Raw genomic sequence first — 18,571 nt, forward strand, 5'->3', positions numbered from 1 at the left:
GCCGAAAGCTCCATTTCTGTGTTTCGAGTACACACCTAGTATCGTTTTGAAGTAAAAACACTCCCAGGGTCACTAGAACCTAAAATTGACCAATGAAATCTCGAATTAATCTCTCAAAACTACATTAAACTGAACTATCTAGTAAAAAGACTAGCCTTTGATTTACCAAAAACTCTTTCCTTAAAGCGAACAACGATGCTTACGAGAAATCTAGGCGCCGATGGAAAGCCTCTAGCCCTTAAACCTCTACTAAATATAAAACGAATTCCATTAAACCAAGATTCATTAACTAATGCAGGAAATGCACTCACCAACCTATTGATAACGCACCAAAAACGCCGAAATAACGAGACACGAAATATTGATCCAAAAAAATAAAAACCAGCAACGAAGGGAGGAAAAGAAGAATGAAAGAGAAAAGGAAAAGAAAAAGAATAATAGTAGGGAAACAAAAACTAACGTTAGAAGACTTGGGAAAAGATAAACAAATTTTTTTTTGAGATATCTTGATAACTCCCCACTACTTCACATCCTAACCACCCACTCTCAGTCTTTAAATCAATTGGAACTTTTTCAGTTGGACGAGCAAACTTAACTACCCACGCTCGCGCAGGGATTCGAACACAGGACCTTCAGCAACCTAACACTCAGCTTAACCACCAGATCAGCAAGCCCATTCTGATATGGTTTTATAAATAATTTAATATATGCCCACTGAGCAGAGATAGGGCTTAAATCCAAAAAAAAGACCCAAAAATTTGCTTAAGCTAAGGCTTGAACTTGGGACCTTACACACACACACAGAACACTTAACCACTAAAGTAGATAAACAGTTGTGTCACATTTCCACAAAAGCCAAAATAAAAATTTTGAGGCGTTACAACTCTACCCCTTAAAAGAAAGTTCGACCTCGAAATTTACCTGATCAGAATAGATGAGGATATTGCTGACACATTGAGTCCTCAGGTTCCCACGAGGCCTCTTCAACGCTATGATTCTGCCACATCACCTTCACTAATGGAATAGACTTCTTTTGAAGAACCTTTACATCGCGATCAAGAATCTGAATTGGCTCCTTCTCGAAGGTCAAATATGGCCAAACCTCAACCTCCTCAAAAGGGATAACATGAGTAGGATAAGAGCGGTAACGCCTCAACATCGAGATGTAAAATACGTCACAAATACGGTCTAGCTCTAGAGGTAAATCCAACTAATAAAAGACCGGCCTTCTTGTTTCAGAATTCGATACGACTCAGTAAACCTAGGGCTCAACTTGCCCTTGGGTCCAAATCTTAGAACTTTTTTTCCATGGAGAGACCTTGAGAAACACAAAGTCCCCACAGAATACTCAATCTCACACCTCTACAGATCTGCATAAGATTTCTGTCTATCAGAAGCTGCCTTCATTCGATCCCTAATCAGCTAAACCTTATCCTTAGTCTCGGAAACCAACTTAGGACCCAAACTCGACGTTTGCCCAGCTTAGTCTAACATAAAGAAGTATGACACTTACGACCATACAGAGCCTCATAAGGTGCCATCTGAATATTAGCTTGGAAACTGTTATTGTAGGTGAATTCGGCTAACCGCAGATAATCTTCCCAACTGTCTTGAGAATCGATAATACAACTCCTCAACATATCCTCCAGTATCTGAATCACCCTCTCAGATTGACCATCGGTCTGAGGATAGAATGCAATACTGGAGTCCAATCTTGAACCCAGAGCTTCATGTAATTTTTTGCAGAACTGAGACGTGAAGCGAGGATCCCTATAAAAAATGATTGAGGCCGGTACCTCATGCAGTCTCACTATCTCATAAATATAGAACTTCGCCAACTTCTGAAGTGAATAGTCGGTCCTTATTGGAATGAAGTGCACAGACTTGGTTAATTGATCCACGATGACCCAAACTGAATCCTTCTTTATGCGTGTTAGAGGCAACCCACTAACGAAGTCCATCGTTACTCGCTCCCACTTTCATAGCGGAATCTTAAACAGTTGCAGCAAACCTAAAGGTAATTGATGCTCCGCCTTAACTTACTGGCATGTCAGACATCGTACCACAAAATCAGTAACCTCCCATTTCAATCTCGGCCACCAGTACAGTTCCCAAAGATCCCGATGCATTTTATTCCCACTGGGATGCATAGCATAAGGGCTACTATGCGCCTCTCTCAGAATAGACTGCCTCAGATTAATATCATTCGATATACAAATCTGACTACGTAAATAGAGTACCCCATCAATATTCAGCCTAAAATCCGTAGTGCTGCCACTCTCCACTAGATGGAACCGAAAACCCAATGATTTATCCTTTAACTGCCTATCTCGAATCTGCTCTATCCATATCGGTTTAACCTGTAGCTCAGCCAACAAACTTCAATCGTCGAACAAATTAATTCAAGCGAGCATCGCTCTCAGATCAGTCATCACCCTATGGCTCAACGCATCGGCCACCACACTGGCCTTGCCAGGATGGAACTCAATAGTACAATCATAATCCTTAAGTAGCTCAATCTATCTACGCTACCTAAGATTCAACTCCTTCTGCGTCAAGAGGTACATAAGGCTTTTGTGATTAGTGTAGATAATACACCTCTCACCATATAGATAGTGCCTCTAGATTTTCAAAGCAAAGACTACGACGACCAATTCCAAATCATGCGTCAGATTGTTTCCCTCATACGTCTTGAGCTGACGAGACGCATATGTTACAACTTTATCATCCTGCATCAGAACACAACCCAAACCCACATGCGACGTGTCACTGTAAACCCCAAACTCCTTTCTAAGTTCATGCTGTATTAGAATAGGAGCCTCAGCTAGAATAGTCTTGAGCTTCTTGAAGCTCTCCTGCTGCAAATTAGTCCAGACAAACAAAATACCCTTACGTAGAAGCTTCGGAATGAGTCTGTTAGTGTTTGGGTCACGATATCCTCCCAACGAACGATAAAATATCCAGCATTCAGAGTGAGTTTGACAATACATGCCCGAGATGCGGTTTGGAGAAGAAGACTCTGATTCATGCTTTAAAGAACTATCCGATAGCTCGGGCGGTGTTGGAATATAGTGGCCTTAGTAATAACCTGCTGGAAGGGGATTATAATCAATGCATTGATTGGATTGAAGGTGCGGCGCGTCTGCTAGATAATAAGGCTTTGCCAGATATTATACTGTTCTTTGGAATGTTTAGAACAGTAAAAACAACCGTATCTTTAGTGGTGTAGATGAGGAGGCCAAGATGATTTGGGAGAGAGCTGCTTCTTTGAGCCATGATTTTCGCATCTTTAACCTGTTGGATAAACCAATGCTCCCTAGACTGGTTATGAAGAAAACCTGGCGAAAACCTCGACAAAGGGTGATAAAAGTTAATTTTGATGCCACTGTTAATGGGACAAAAACGTGTTACGATCTCGTAGCCAGATATCACGATGGCTTTGTCCTTGGCAGAAGGTTCGACACCATGGATAAAGATATACAAATCGAGTGGGCTGAGATGTTGGTGCTTGAAGAAAGTATTAGTTTTGCGCGGTCTAAAAGTTGGTCAAAGCTGGAGTTTGAAACAGATGATGTCAGCCTTGTTAACCATTTTAAAAATAAGAAGTTTGATTTAACGACTATAAGCCACTAGATCCAGGAATTGTTTAAATTGATGGATTTCTTTTGTTGTTTTAATTTTAGTTGTGCCCCTAGATGTTGTAACCAAGTTGACTTTCTTTGTAATTGGGCCATGACAAAAAATTGTACCATGGATTTTAATATAGATTATCCGACGGATATCCATAATCTTTTTTTTAAATGATGCAATAAATTGATTGTTGACCCTCGGGTCTTTTTATCAAAAAAAAAGTTAAAGACGCTACAATCAGTGAGAAACCTTCCACAAATCGCTGATAATAACTCACTAGACCCAGAAAACTACGAATCTCAGATACATTCTTAGGTTGTTTTTAATCCAGTACAGCTTCAATCTTCCTAGGATCGACTTAGATCCCCTCAGCAGACACTACATGCCCCAAAAAAGTGACTTCACAAAGCTATAACTCACACTTAGTTAATTTAGTGTACAGTTGCTTCTCACGCAGAATCTGAAGCACAATTCTAAGATGCTTATCATGCTCATCTTCAGTCTTAGAGTATACCAAAATGTCATCGATGAAGACCACGATGAACTGATCCAGATAAGGCTAAAATACTCGGTTCATCAGATCCATAAATGCAGCCGGAGCACTAGTCAACCTGAAAGGTATGACTAAGAACTCGTAATGCCCATAATGAGTCCTAAATGACGTCTTATGGACATTCACTTCCTTAACCTTCAACTGATGAAACCCTGGACGGAGATCGATCTTAGAGAACACAGAAGCCCCTCGGAACTTATCAAATCAGTCATCACTTCTCGGAAGTGGATACTAATTCTTAATAGTCAACTTATTCAACTGTCGATAATCAATATACATCCTCATGGCCCCATCATTCTTCTTAACAAACAGAACTAGTGCTCCTCACGGAGAAACAGTAGGACGAATGAAACCTCAGTCCAACAACTCTTGAATTTGAGCCTTAAGCTCTATAAGCTCCTTCGGTGTCATTTGGTAGGGGGCGAGACACACTGGAGCTATACCAGGAAAAATGTCATTCCCAAATTTCACTTTTCGATTCAGAGGTAAGCCCGGTAGCTCATCAGAAAAGACTTCTGAAAAGTCTCTTACAGTTCTGATATCCTTTACTGAAGAACCCCCAGAAACAAAAACACTAATATAGGCCAAGAATGCCTCACATCCCTTACGAACTAGTTTATTAGCCACCAGTGCAGAGATCACATTAGCCAAATAATTTCGACGTTCTCCAATCATGACTACTTCATTATCCTCCTCAATTCTCAAAACAACCCTTTTGGTCGCATAGTCCAGACGGATACGGTGCTTGACTAACTAGTTCATACCCAGAATCAGGTCGAACACCCCAAACGGAAGCTCCATCAGATTAGCCAAAAATATCAACCCTTGAACCTCTAGCGGAACATCTTTATACAATTTGCCAACCCGAACCAATTGCCCCAGTGAACTCAGTACAATCACCTTACTAGAATTACTCTCAACCAAAAACCCCAAGTTTTCAGACACAGTGCTAGCTACATAGGAATGTAGGAAACCGATGTCTATCAAAGCAAAGTAAGGTACATCATAAATTAAGAACATACAGGTAATGACATCTGGAGCATCTCTGTCCTCATGCGACAATTAGCATAAACAAGAGCAGGCTGCTTCATCTCAGTCTGTCCAGTATTTCTGCCTAGTGTTCTTTGTCCACGACCCATATCGCTACCACATTTAGCCTGACCACGGCCCCTCAGTGACTGCTGAACTACCCTATGTGGCTGTACAGTACCAGAACCCAAAGCTTGCACCTGATCGGCCCTCAGCGGACACTCCCGAATGCGGAGCTCTAATGACCCACACCTCAAACATGCCCCAGTCCTCTCCCAATACTTGCCTTGATGGTGTCTACCACAATCTCCACACGGCTGTAATCCAGTAGGAGTAACAGGGGGCCCAGCTCTAACCGGCCCATCAGTCCTGGCATTTTTCTTAGGCTTCTGTACCAAACTCAAGGGCTCTGAATCTCTCTGATTTTTACCCCTCTCACAATCTCTATTTTGGCGCTCAGCGCGCTTAACCTCTTCGGAGATTTTTTCCTTCTCTACTAGAAAGGAGAACTCTCACTCCTTCTACGGAGCTATCAGCACCCTCAAATTATCCCTAAGGTCGTCCTTAAAACGGACACATCTCTCATATTCAGACATCACCATACCTAGCGTATAACGGCCTAATCTAAAAAATTCAGCCTTATACTCGACCATTGATCAGTCCCCCTGAGTGAGGTTCAGAAACTTACGCCTACAAGTATCAATGTAACTTGCCCCCATATACTTCCCTTGGAAGGCAGACTTAAAGAACTCTCAAGACAGACGACCGGCTAAGTGCCCTCCTTAACGGTCAGCCACCATTGATAGCCTCATCGCGAAGCAATGAGACTGCACCCTTCAATTTCTGCTCAGGGGTACAGTCTAAATCATCCATTATCCTCTCAGTAGCCTTCATCCAGTATTCAACCACATTAGGGGCAACTCCAGTGGCACCCCTAAAAAGTTTAACTCCATTGCACCGAAGTATTTCGTAACGACCTTCGGCCCCCAGATCTAGTGTTGGGCCTAGCGACCCTCTCCAGTAACCTTAACATAGCCTGGGACAATATGTCATCCCCAGCCATGCAATCTTAAGACCCAGTCTCAGTAATAGGTGACACCGGCGTCTCACTCGTATCTAGGTTTGGCATGCTGCCTAGAAAAGAGGACTCAGCTCTAGTACCACGTCCTCAGATACCTCGTGCACTCATATCTATTCGGATTTATCTGTATTACGAATTTTATGAATCAGTTACAGTTTTAATATTTATTAACAGATGTTTTATGTGGAGCTGTATCATACATTTAGAGATTGATTTTCGCAAATGCAGTCTCTATCAGTTTTAGTATTCACTAACTAGAGTGTTTTCAGAATAAACTATCTATAATATCATAATAGTTTATTAGAATACTTACAGGATTGGCGCCGGAGACTCGGTGTACCACATTCTCAGTCAAATCATTTTAAATTATTTGAAAATCAGTTCTTAAATACCAAGTTTTAAAACCCAAAATCCACAGCCGAGTTTTGCAACCTAGCTCTGATCCACTAAATATAACACCCAAAACCCGGCCTAGACATTATGATCAAATCTGGTGATGTCACATGGAATGAGATTGAAATTGAATTTCTTAAGTTAAAACCGTTTCTGTTTATTAGCTTCTATTTACCTCTCATCAACTTCAAAATTATTTTCTCGTTAATTTGGTTCGTTTAGAAACATATACTGTAGCAGAAGCTTTTAAAACTGTGATATTTAAAGAAAATCATTCACATTTAGGAAAAACGTTGTTTTAAATTAAACTGAGTTTTTGTTGAGTTTTTCAGTTTAAAAGTCCATGAAAAACAGTTAAATCCAAAATAAAGGTAAACAGTCCAAAAGTCCTAAATTACATCAAAAATAGAAAATAAAAACCATAATAAAATTAAAGTAGTTCAATAGACATGTGGTTACCATTGAGTCCTCCACCGTATCGAACCGTCTAAGTCTGAGGATTACCTGTACAGATAAAACAGAAAGGGGTAAGTTTACGTAAACTCAGTGTGTAATCCCCACAGAAGATATGCATACAGTCAAACAACAGTTATCAGTCAAATGCAGTCTGGGACCTGAGCCCATTACAGATTTAGATACAACTTTAGGCCTTAATCCATTCAAATACAGTTTCAGATATAAATTAAAGCCATAGCCCATCTCAGATACAGTATGCATATAGTAACAGAAAATCAGTATCCTACCCACCAGCCTCTACATACTATCTCCAACCATCCTTACATACTATGTAGGGTTTAAAACACCCACCTAGCCCTACATACCAAGTCGTACTGAATGCGGCACATATCAATAATATTGCAGCTGAGCTGCCAGATAATGGCATGAAAGACTTTCAGTACACATCCTCCAGTAATCAATCATCCCACCCTAATGTAGATGTAACTAAACATGTTTAATGCAGACATACAGAAATATATGCTCACATGCTAGAATTCAGTTATCAATCATACATACGGATTAGTAAACATGCATAAATTTTTAACATGCTCAATACATACATTATATGTTCAGGTCACACGATTTAGGGTCTAAGTAGCACTTACTGACCTTATAGTAAGTTCACAATCGACTTGGGTGACCCGTACAACCCTAGAAAACATTTTATCCAAATGGGTCCACACGCTCATGTAGTTTACCTGTGTGGTACACATGCCCATGTGGCCCACACGTCCAACTTGGCATTGCCCATTTGGACACATGGCCTGACCCAATTATCACACGTCCGTGTGGCCCACATGACCACACTCCAACCATCACAGGGCCTTATCTTGCGCACGGCCTGGCCTTCATCGATAAGACGGCTGTGTTGTCGCACACGGCCTGCCACACGGGTGACCACACGCCCATGTAAAGAATGGCCTTTTTTCGCTTTTTCTGAAAGCTCGATTTCTGTGTTTCGGATACATACCTAGTATCGTTTTGATGCAAAAACATTCCCTGGATCACCAAAACCTAAAATTCACCAATAAAAGCCCGAATTAATATCTTAAAACTACAATAAACTGAACTATCTCGTAAAGAAAAGCCATTGATTTACCAAAAACTCTTACCTTAGAGTAAACAACGATGCTTACGAGAAATCTAGGCACCAATTGAAAGCCTCCAGCCCTTAAACCTCTCCTAAACAAAAAATGAATTCCATCAAACCAAGATTCATTAACCAATGTAGAAAACGCACTCACCAACCTATCGATAACGCACCAAAAACGCCAGAATAACAGGGCACGGAATATTGATCCAAAAGAAAGAAAAAACAACAACGAAGGGAGGAAAAGAAGAATAAAAGAGAAAATGAAAAGAAAAAGAATAATAACAGGGAAACAAAAATAACTTTAGAAGACTTAGGGAAAGAGAAACAAAATTTGCTTTGAGATATCCTAATAACTCCCCACTACTTCACATCCTAACCACCCACTCTTAGTCTTTCAATACAGTCGAAACTATTTCAATTGGACAAGCAAAAATTACTACCCACGCTCGCACAAGGATTCGAACACAGGACCTTCAGCAACCTAACACTCAGCTTAACTACCAGACCAGCAGGCCCATCTGATATGGTTTTATACATAATCTAATATAAGCCCACTGAGCAGAGATGGGGATTAAATTCAAAAAAATACCCAAAAATTTACCTAAGCTAAGGCTTGAACTAGGGACCTCTCACACACACCCAGAACACCTAACTACTGAAGTAAATAAAGAGTTGTGTCATATTTCCACAAAAGCTAAAATAAGAAATTTAGGGCGTCATATGCAGAATGTAGCTGGGGCATTTGTGAGTCCAAAGAGTATCACAAAGAATTCATACAAACCATACCACGCTGTACAAGCTTCTTTCGGCTCGTCCCCCTCGGCAACTCGAACTTGATGGTACTCCAATCTCAAATCCAACTTGGTAAACCATTTCGCATTACCAAGTTGATCAAACAAATCCACAATAAGGGGAATAGGGTACCTGTTCTGCACAGTAATCTTGTTTAAGGCCTGTTAATCAATGCACATCTTCAATGACCCATCATGTTTCTTTTGAAACAACACTAGTGTGCCATACGGAGATTTAGATGGCTTAATGAATCCCGCATCTAAAAGCACCTTTCGATTATTTCCGTAGATTTTCTTATTCCGACAGAGACATATGATATGGGGACTTGCTGGTGGCTCCATGTTGGGTACTAACTCGATCTTGTGGTCCACCTCTCTCTTTGGTGGAAACTTCTTGGGAAACTCGGTAAACATCACATCTTAAAAAACAACAATAACTAGCCCACTCCCTTCGGGATCTCACCAACAGGCTTAACAACCTCCTCGACCTTCAAAATGGCTAAGTAGGAGACTTCATCTCTTCATACCCCTTTAACAAATTAGATTACCGATAGTGTTTTTACCTCCAAGCTTCCTTTCCTTGTCATTCTCACCAAGCATTGATGGTTCGAATTCGAAATTACTATGTAATTAGTAGAAGAAAAAATAGACGCATTAACCCGGTTAAGAAAACTTAATCCAACCACAAAATCATAGTCATTAAATGGTATTCCCTTAATAGATGACTTACCGGTCCAATCACCAAGTTGGAGATCCATTCCCTTTGCAACCCCTTTTATTGAAATACTTTCTGAGTTTACTGTCTTGATCTAATCCGACTCATTCTAGATATTGAGACCAAGTTTACGAGCAGCCTCTTTGGACATGAACAAATCAGACGCACTTGTGTCGACAAGCACATTCAATGCACTATGATGTCTACAAAAATTAGTCTATGACTCGTCATGTCTTCGACACTCTTTAGTATCAAACTAAGATTGTTGTCTGCCTTATTTGCCTCCTCATTTATTTTCATAGCAGAAAGTGCGGCCTTCTTCAGACAATCCTTGATCATATGTGGACCATCACAATGGAAGAAACTTAAAGGCTCAATCTTCTTTTTATCTCAAGGCTTCTTACCATTACCATTTTTAGCGGGCTTGTCTTTTTCTCCCTCGCCATTGCCCTTTGATTTGAATTTGGGCTTGGAAGACTCAAACTTTCTTTCTTTCCACCAAACTCGACAAGTAATTTTACTACGACCATGACCTAGGTAAGCTATTGGACTCCTCGACAATGCAATTCGTGCTTCGCCCATGGTTTCAACCCATCTATGAAGGAAAAGAACGCCTCTTTCTCACCTATATCTGATATCTGAAGCATGAGTTCACTAAACGCCCGTATATACTCCCTCACAGTGCCTTATTGCATAAGCTGACGCAACTTTGACTGATCTTCATCCTCGACATACTCTAGATAAAATTATGCTTTGAACTCACTTTGGAACTCCTCCAAGTCCTAATTTCGATCCCACCATGTCTTACATTTGTGGACCTAAAACGCCACAACAACAAAGCAAGATCAGTCAAATACATAGCAGCAGTAATTACCTTAGTGGCATTGTCCGTGATGCCTTTAGCACGTAAGTATTGCTTTATTTCCCATAAAAAGTTGTCAACATCTCTCGCGGACCTTGTTCCCTTGAACTCCTTAGGCTTGGGAAAATCCACACTTGGCTTGGGAACTCCTATCATCGATATCATCGACCCTCTCCTTGACATCCCACATGGGCTCCTCGAGAGTGATGACTCGATCCTCCAAAGCCAACAATATGTCCCTCGAACGACTAGCTTTTATAGCTCTCCCACAGGTCTCCATTAGCTCAACATGCTCAAAAATTTCTTTCGACATCTTTCGACGATGCCTTTGAACTCTAGCTCAGATACCAACTGTCACGGACTTAGATTTTTCCCACGCAATCCGTGTGGCCTTAGGCAGTTTCTTCACTCCAGAAACGCCTAAATTAGCTTAACTCCCAACAATTAAGGATTCAATAGAATTCCTCTAAGGCACCCATGAAGAACAAGCGGAAGAATGAAAAGTGAAAGAACTCGAAAGATGAACAAAGCCACAAAAAAGCAAGAACACTAGAGAGAAAGTTTTGAGTGAATGCTCTCAAAATTCTATTACTCACTAAACGAAATACAATAAGGGGAAAATGCCTCTATTTATATTTAAGTCTTCCCAAAATTAACGGTACAAATCAAAATACATCAATGGCTGAGACTAAAAGCTATCTACAAATCAAATCTCCAAGCTTACAGAATTGTATCTTCTAACTATTACATATCATATCTAGGATTACATATCTTTGAAGATCATGTTCCATATTTTTCAAGCTTTGTAGATGGGCCTTCACTCTCTCTAAGCAACGGGTCAGTCCGATTGGGCCAAATGACCTCCTTTGAACATGATGGATCACACAAGTGTGTCATGGTTGCGGGCTCCCATGCGCAACCCATGACACTAGCAGCCACTCAACTACAAATGGATTCGGCCATGTTAACTTTCAACCAAGTTTGCATTGATTTGGGAACGAAAATAGATTGAGGTGCATTGATTTGGGAACGAAAATAGATTGAGGTGGGCTCTCTTATTGCTGTAACTGGTTTATTTAAATATTCCCTGCATAATTATTACTACCTCCAAGGTTATTGAGTTTACCCAATTTCAAATAGTTACATAATTATAATTAAATTATTCAAAATTTTTCATTCAAGTTATTAGAATGTTAAAATCGTTGTTGAATAACCTTCTCCATTCTCTCCATTGGCACCAATCGAAAGGCTAAACTTTAGAGGTGAAGCAATGAGGATCGATAAGGGCCTTGCCCCACCTAAAAATGAAAAGTTGTAGTTTAGTCCTTTTATAAATAGTAAAGTTATAAATTAATTTTTCATAAAATTACACTTTGGCCCTCTTAAATATGAAAAAGAAAATCTATTTAGTCCCTTAAAAAATAATGGAATTATAAGTTAGTATATGGTAAAATTATATTTTAATCTCTTAAAATTTTATAATTCAATTCCAGCCCCCTAAAAAAATTTTGGCTTTGCCGCTAGTAAACTTCCCTTTTTCTTCTACAATTTAACTTTTTTTATGAAAAAATTTTAGACTTTGCAAATTTGCGAATCAAAATACTAATAGTTACCCAAAAACTTCCCTTGTACATTACCCAAAATCTTTACAATAAAAAGATATTTTTTATGCACTGATTTTTTATAATGACAATTTTTAATTTTATAACCAACATTAAAATATATATGTAAGGTGAGCAAAATTCAATTCGATCCGAAAAAGTTTCGAATTTTGAATTTTGAATTATTTAAATCGAGACAACTCGATTTTTTTTAATTCTAGTTTAAATCAAATTGAATTTTCAAATTTAAATAACTTAAATGATTTCAAATGGTTCAAACCTTTAAATATAATACAGATATCATGTTTTACTTTTTCAAATGTTTTAAATTTAAGAATTTATCTAAAAAGTGTACTAAAAACAAAGGATTCAACCAAACAAAGGAAAAACAAGCTAAGGAGAACCTAAGAGAAAGGCAGCAGCATATATACACAGTTTTCCAGTTTCCATTTTCTTGTAAGTCCATATTTCGCTCTTCACTCCAAACACATGGAGCTCTCTAGAAGCCTCACCCAACCCATTTCCCTGCTCCCTACCATCAGCTTCTTCACCCCACATCCCTCTTTCCGTCCCCATCTCCGCCCACTCCCGCCGTCTCGCACCACCGCCTACTGCCTCCATTCACGTACGATATCCAAAACCCTACCTCATTTTCATTGTTTATTTTCTTTTTGAGTTACTTGTTGTTTTCATTTACTTCTTCACTTATAATCGTCGGTTCATGTTATCTACTTCATTGTTAAACAGTAGAAACTTTTCTTTTCTTTGTAGGGGTTTTGTGTTTTAATAATAACCCGTTGCTTAAAGCAAAAGCATCGGAAGAAACCTCGGACGGGGAGGCCGCAGTTGAAGAAGTTGCAGCGGTTGAAATGAATGTGTACGATGAAAAGCTGACAGTGGAAAAACTTAAAGAAGAGCCTTTGGCGTTTCAGTTTTCAGAGAAACTGAATATAAAGGTTGATTTCAGTTATTTTCTGTTCCCTTAATTTTATTCCTATAGGTTTTATTGATGTGTTTTTGCTGCACTTATTCGACTAAAATAATAATGGCTACTATGACAAGTATCAGACTTGGTGAAAGTGGTCGATCATAAATTCTTGAGGAACCATATTGACAAATATAATCTGAGCGGTTGCCTAAGCTACATGATTTGCTAATACCCTTTTATCATACCATGTACAAATATATATATCCGATCACAATCATAAAGGTATTTGATCAATTAAAATTTGGTTAAAAGTCTTTTACAAAACAGTGGCAACTATTGTACACCTCAGTTATTGCGGTGGTGAGGAAATGAATGATTTGAAACTCAGTGTTGGTCACATGCAATGGTCATTTGTACAATGAGAATTGTTTTATAGTTCGCATTTGTGTACTAAATAATCAGGGGGAAGCCAAGGGATTGTATGTGCCCGGCCCCAAAAAAATTAGGAAAGATAAAATTATACTTTAATTTCCTTAAAATTATAAAAATTTAATTTAATTATTTATAAATTATAAAGATATAAACCATAAAAAATTAAAATTTCATCTGGCCTCCCTAAAAATTTTTCTGACTTCGCCTCTATAAATAATAGCAGCTTGACCCTAAGGATGCATATTCAATTACCTTATATGGAAGTGTTACTGTGGTTGCTTTATGGCTAGCTTCAGCTCTTGTGGGTGCTGTTGATGCAATTCCATTGGTGAGTTTTGAATGTATAATCTGAGTTTTTTTGGACAATCACTTTATATTCCTTTGATTTGACGATTTCCATGGTAACATTCAGTTCCCAAAGTTGATGGAAATTGTGGGTCTTGGCTACATATGCTGGTTTAGCTCTCGTTATCTGTTATTCAAGGTAGCTAGCTAATTGAGTGTGATTTGAGATTCTAAATAATCGCCAAGGGCAAAAAAAAATACTTCTTCTTTTTACTTATTGCATTTGGCAGAAAAACAGGGAGGAGTTGGCTGCTCAAATTCAAGACCTTAAGCAACAGCTTGTTGCCTTAAATGATGAGCTTAGAGATCGTATTTCGTCTGGGTCTAATTTGGGCTTTTAAGTTCGGTTTTAATGGATTTATTTTTGGTTTGATTTCAATATTTAAGTTTCAGATGTTTTTAGTTATTATATTATTTATATCAGCTTTTATTATTATCTAAAAAGAATATAAAATAAAATAAAATTGGTATAGGGCTCCTTAGCCATTAGCATTCAAGTTGTTTCTTAGATAATCTAAATGTTCAAGATTCAAGTTACTTCTTAGACAATCTGAATGTTGTTTCAGAGTACAGTCCAAAGGTGCTCATGGTTAGAATGAGCTGGGTTGAAGTTGGATTAAAAAAAAAAATTCAAGCTGGACTTGAACTCAATTAACCCAAATAGTTCGTTTTATTATTTAAAAAATAATTAAATATTTTTATTTAAATTTAATTAAAAATATATTAATATAAAATTAGTTTTTCTGACTTTTTATTAGTATAATAAATGACCCGACAAGCTTCCAATGCTAAATGCTTTTAAAAACATTGAAAGGCTCGTCATTTCAAATTGTTAAGTATGACTCTTATTTCAGTTAAATTTGAGAAATAATCTTCTAGTTAAACTCTGTTTATTTGTTTCAGTCAAATACTGATTTGTTTAGATTATTTTATTATTATTTGACCTATAACTTTAGAAATTACACCAATTAGATATTAGAACTCATAACACATTTAGAGAATTTTGTGTTTACGTTTTGAGGGTTCTTTGTTTTCTAGTTTTCAAGATTTAGTTTTTATCTTCATCTTTTGTACTCTTCGTTCTTTTGCTATTATAGTAAAATTATCTTTTTTCGTAGTTTTTTATCCTCTTTGGAGGGGTTTTTCCACGTCAAATTTGTGTGTTCCATTTCTCAATTTATTCCGCTATTTTTTTACTTGTTACTTAATCAAGTCGATCCTAACAAGTGGTATCAGAGCTAGTTCAATTTTCATAGATCAGCCTATTCAGAGATGGCAGCAACAAGGTTTGAAATTGAAAAGTTCGATGGTGAAACAAATTTCAATATGTGGCAAGTTTGAATGACGGCAATTCTAGTTCAATCCGGCTTGAAAAAGGTTGTTACTAGGAAAAGCCTGAGAATCTAAATAAAACAGAATGGGAAGAGCTTGGTGAAAAGGCTTTGTCTGCAACCCAGTTGTGCCTCGTGAGTACGGTATTGCAGGAGGTATTGATGGAGAAGACCTTTCTGCCTTGTGGAGAAGGTTAGAAACTCCTTATGCGACTAAGTCTCTAGCTAACCGTTTAATGTTGAAACAAAGCCTATTTACGTTTCGCATGAACGAATGTGAGCTTCTTAGAGATCACATCAGTTAATTCATTACTTTTTTAAATGATTTAAAGAATGCTGAGGTTCATATTGACGATGAAGAACAAGCTATGCTATTATTGTACTCTTTACCCCTTTTATACAAGTTTTTTAGGGGGACCTTGATTTATGGCAGAGACAAACACTCGTTCGAATAAGTGAAGGGTCATTTTTTGAGTAGAGACAAACTCGACAATGAGTTTGGTTTGGATAGCAAGGCAAATAAGTAAGCTTCCATGTTGGTAGCATCAAAGAAACGAGACAAAATGTGTCGCTATTGTAAAAAGTTAGGTCACGTCAAAGCAGATTGTTATAAACTACAAAATAAAAGAGCTGCTGAGAGTAACGAGAAAGATGTAGCTGGTGCTAATTTGGCCAATGAAAGCGGTGATGGTTTCTTGTTAGTCTCAACAAGGGATAACTCCAAGCTCACGTCTGAGTGGATCCTAGATTCGGGATGTTCTTTCCATATGTGTCCCAATAGAGAATGGTTCTCCACATACAATTTGGTTGAAGGTGGAGTTGTGCGCATGGGAAACAATTCATCTAGTAAGGTAATTGGTATTTGTACTGTTAAAATTAGGATACATGATGAGACTATTAGGACACTCTCAGATGTCAGGTATGTACCTGATTTATGAAAGAATTTCATCTCATTGAGTATTTTAGACTTTAAAGGATGCAGAATCAACGTCGAGTTGAGCGGCATTAAAGTATCTCATGGAGCTCTCGTTTTGTTAAAAGATATAAAATTTGGCAGTCTTTATATTCTGGAAGGTTCTACAATGACAGGTGAAATCGGACGTCCCTCGTCCATTACAGAGTCGAAGTCAACTAGTTTGGAGTGAAGGCAACTTAGTCATAGGTGGGAAAAAGGTATGACCATTTCTTTGAAGAGAGGTTCTTTTTTGGATGCAGGTTTTGAAAAGTTAGGGCACTGTGTTCGTGAAAATCAAAACTGGGTTAGTTTTGATTTGGCAGTGTACAAGTCAAAGGCTTGAAGTCTTCCAATTTCTAAGCACAGCTTCGACTCAATTAATTCCCTACATAGTTCAAGATAGGCTCGTGGCAGGCTTTGGCAAAGATGGCGTTGTGAAAATATGAGTCAAGGTGAAGATTTGATAAGTATGACTCCTATTTCAGTCAAATGTGAGAAATAATCTTTTAGTTAAACTCTGTTTATTTGTTTCAATCAAACACTGATATGTTTATATTATTTTATTATTATTTGACCTATGAATTTAGCCTATAAATAGGCTATTTTACAACCTTAAAAAATACACCCATTAAAGATTAGAACTCATAACACATTTAGAGAATTTTGTGTTTACGTTTTGAGGGTTCTTTGTTTTCGAGTTTTCAGGGTTTAGTTTTTATATCCATCTTTTGTACTCTTCGTTCTTTTGCCATTATAGTAAAATTATCTTTTCCTATGGTTTTTTATCCTTTTTGGAGGGGTTTTTCCACGTTAAATTTGTGTGTTCAATTTCTTAATTTATTTCGCTATTTTTTTACTTGTTGCTTAATCGAGTCGATCCCAACAGAGCAAAAAAAAGAAGCATGGATGACTAAATTACTTTTTCAAGATTTTGTTCGCTGCTTTGATGCTAGAATGACTAGTAGAAAGGTGTTTCTTATAGTAGACAATTTCCCAGCCCATCCCAAGGTTATTGAAGGCTTGAGAAACGTTGAATTATTTTTTTGACTCCAAATTCAACATGAAAAATTCAACCATAAGATGCTGGAATTATTAGAGCAGTTAAGATTTATTATCAGTGCCACTTTTATTTTAGCAACTTGGAAGGTTACAAGAAAGGAGAAATAAATCCTAAAAAGATTAATGTATTGGATGCAATCCATTTTATTATTGCTACTTGGAATATTGACGTGAATCTTACAACTATTGCAAATTGTTTCCAACATTGAAAAATTTGATCCGAGGAGGATATGCCTCTCGAATAAGAAATTTGTGATGTTGAAAGCATTCATAAATTAAAAGAAGTAATTTCTTATTTACACTATAGAAATACCATGGATGTTGAGCAGATTTTGAATTATCCAAGTGAAAATGAATCTTTAATGGAGTCACCTATGGATGAAGAAATTATTCAAGGAGTAATGGATGAACCAGCTGATGACAGGCAAGATCCAGATAACAGTAGTGTTTTACCACATGTTTCTCTAAAAGAGGTTTTTCTTGCTGTGGATACCTTGAAGAATTATTTAATACAACACAAGAAGAATATACTAGATCTGGTTTATGCCCTTCTAAAAGTTAAAGATGAAATTGTATTTGGTACACATGCAAAGAATCAAATTGAGAAAAATAAGAGATCTAGAAAGCACTTTAGTTTTATGTATTGTATATAAAATTTTCAGTACATTTAATGAATTATTATTTTATATTTTCATTGGGCCCTTCAGGATTTTTCTAAAAATTGTTATCTTATGCATTTAGCGAGGTTATTATTTTATCCCCTTGGCCTAAGTTGGGACTGAAAAAATTTATTATTTAATCGAGATTATTAACTTATTGAATATTTAATTATCGAGGTTTTACTATATAAATTTTGATTAATTAACTTTAACTAAATTATATATATTAAAATAAAGAAAAAAAAATAAACATTCCTTCATCTTTTCTTCCAAAGGTTGGTTGTAAAGTAGAAGAAAACCCTCCAACATCTAAGCTTTGTTGTTCAAAATTGGTAAGCTGAATTTAGTTCATTTCCTGTAAATTTTATGTTTTTAGAGTCTCGGGAGTTTGATTTAGCTAACCCAAGGATTAATTTGTGAAACTATTAAAATTTCTGAAAGTTATCATTGTTAAATCTTGAAGCCTTTGGTACTAAATTGTTAGATTTTTAGCTTATAAATGAAAATGAACTAATTTGTGAAGTAAAATTTGTTAGTTTAAGAGTTAGGGACTAAAGTGCAATAATTTCGAATTTGATATGAATTTTATGTAATTATAGGTTTTTATGGTCTGTAG

General features: G+C 37.4%; 1 protein-coding gene and 1 long non-coding RNA gene across 2 annotated transcripts; both read left to right on the forward strand.

Annotated features, from left to right (window-relative positions):
• The first annotated feature begins 12,623 nt into the window (after positions 1-12,623).
• On the forward strand, positions 12,624-13,384 carry LOC128283701 (uncharacterized). Its single transcript, XM_053021090.1, has 2 exons — positions 12,624-12,871; positions 13,018-13,384. Exons 1-2 carry the CDS (start codon positions 12,736-12,738, stop codon positions 13,230-13,232), a joined length of 351 nt encoding a protein of 116 aa, XP_052877050.1. The 5' UTR covers positions 12,624-12,735; the 3' UTR covers positions 13,233-13,384.
• A 479-nt stretch (positions 13,385-13,863) lies between these two features.
• LOC108465535 (uncharacterized) lies at positions 13,864-14,500 on the forward strand. The gene is made up of 3 exons (XR_008274115.1): positions 13,864-13,934; positions 14,019-14,090; positions 14,182-14,500. It is a non-coding gene; the product is annotated as an uncharacterized LOC108465535 (long non-coding RNA).
• Positions 14,501-18,571: the final 4,071 nt, after the last annotated feature.

Source organism: Gossypium arboreum, chromosome 2 (assembly GCF_025698485.1).
Source record: "Gossypium arboreum isolate Shixiya-1 chromosome 2, ASM2569848v2, whole genome shotgun sequence".
Lineage (NCBI taxonomy): Eukaryota > Viridiplantae > Streptophyta > Magnoliopsida > Malvales > Malvaceae > Gossypium > Gossypium arboreum.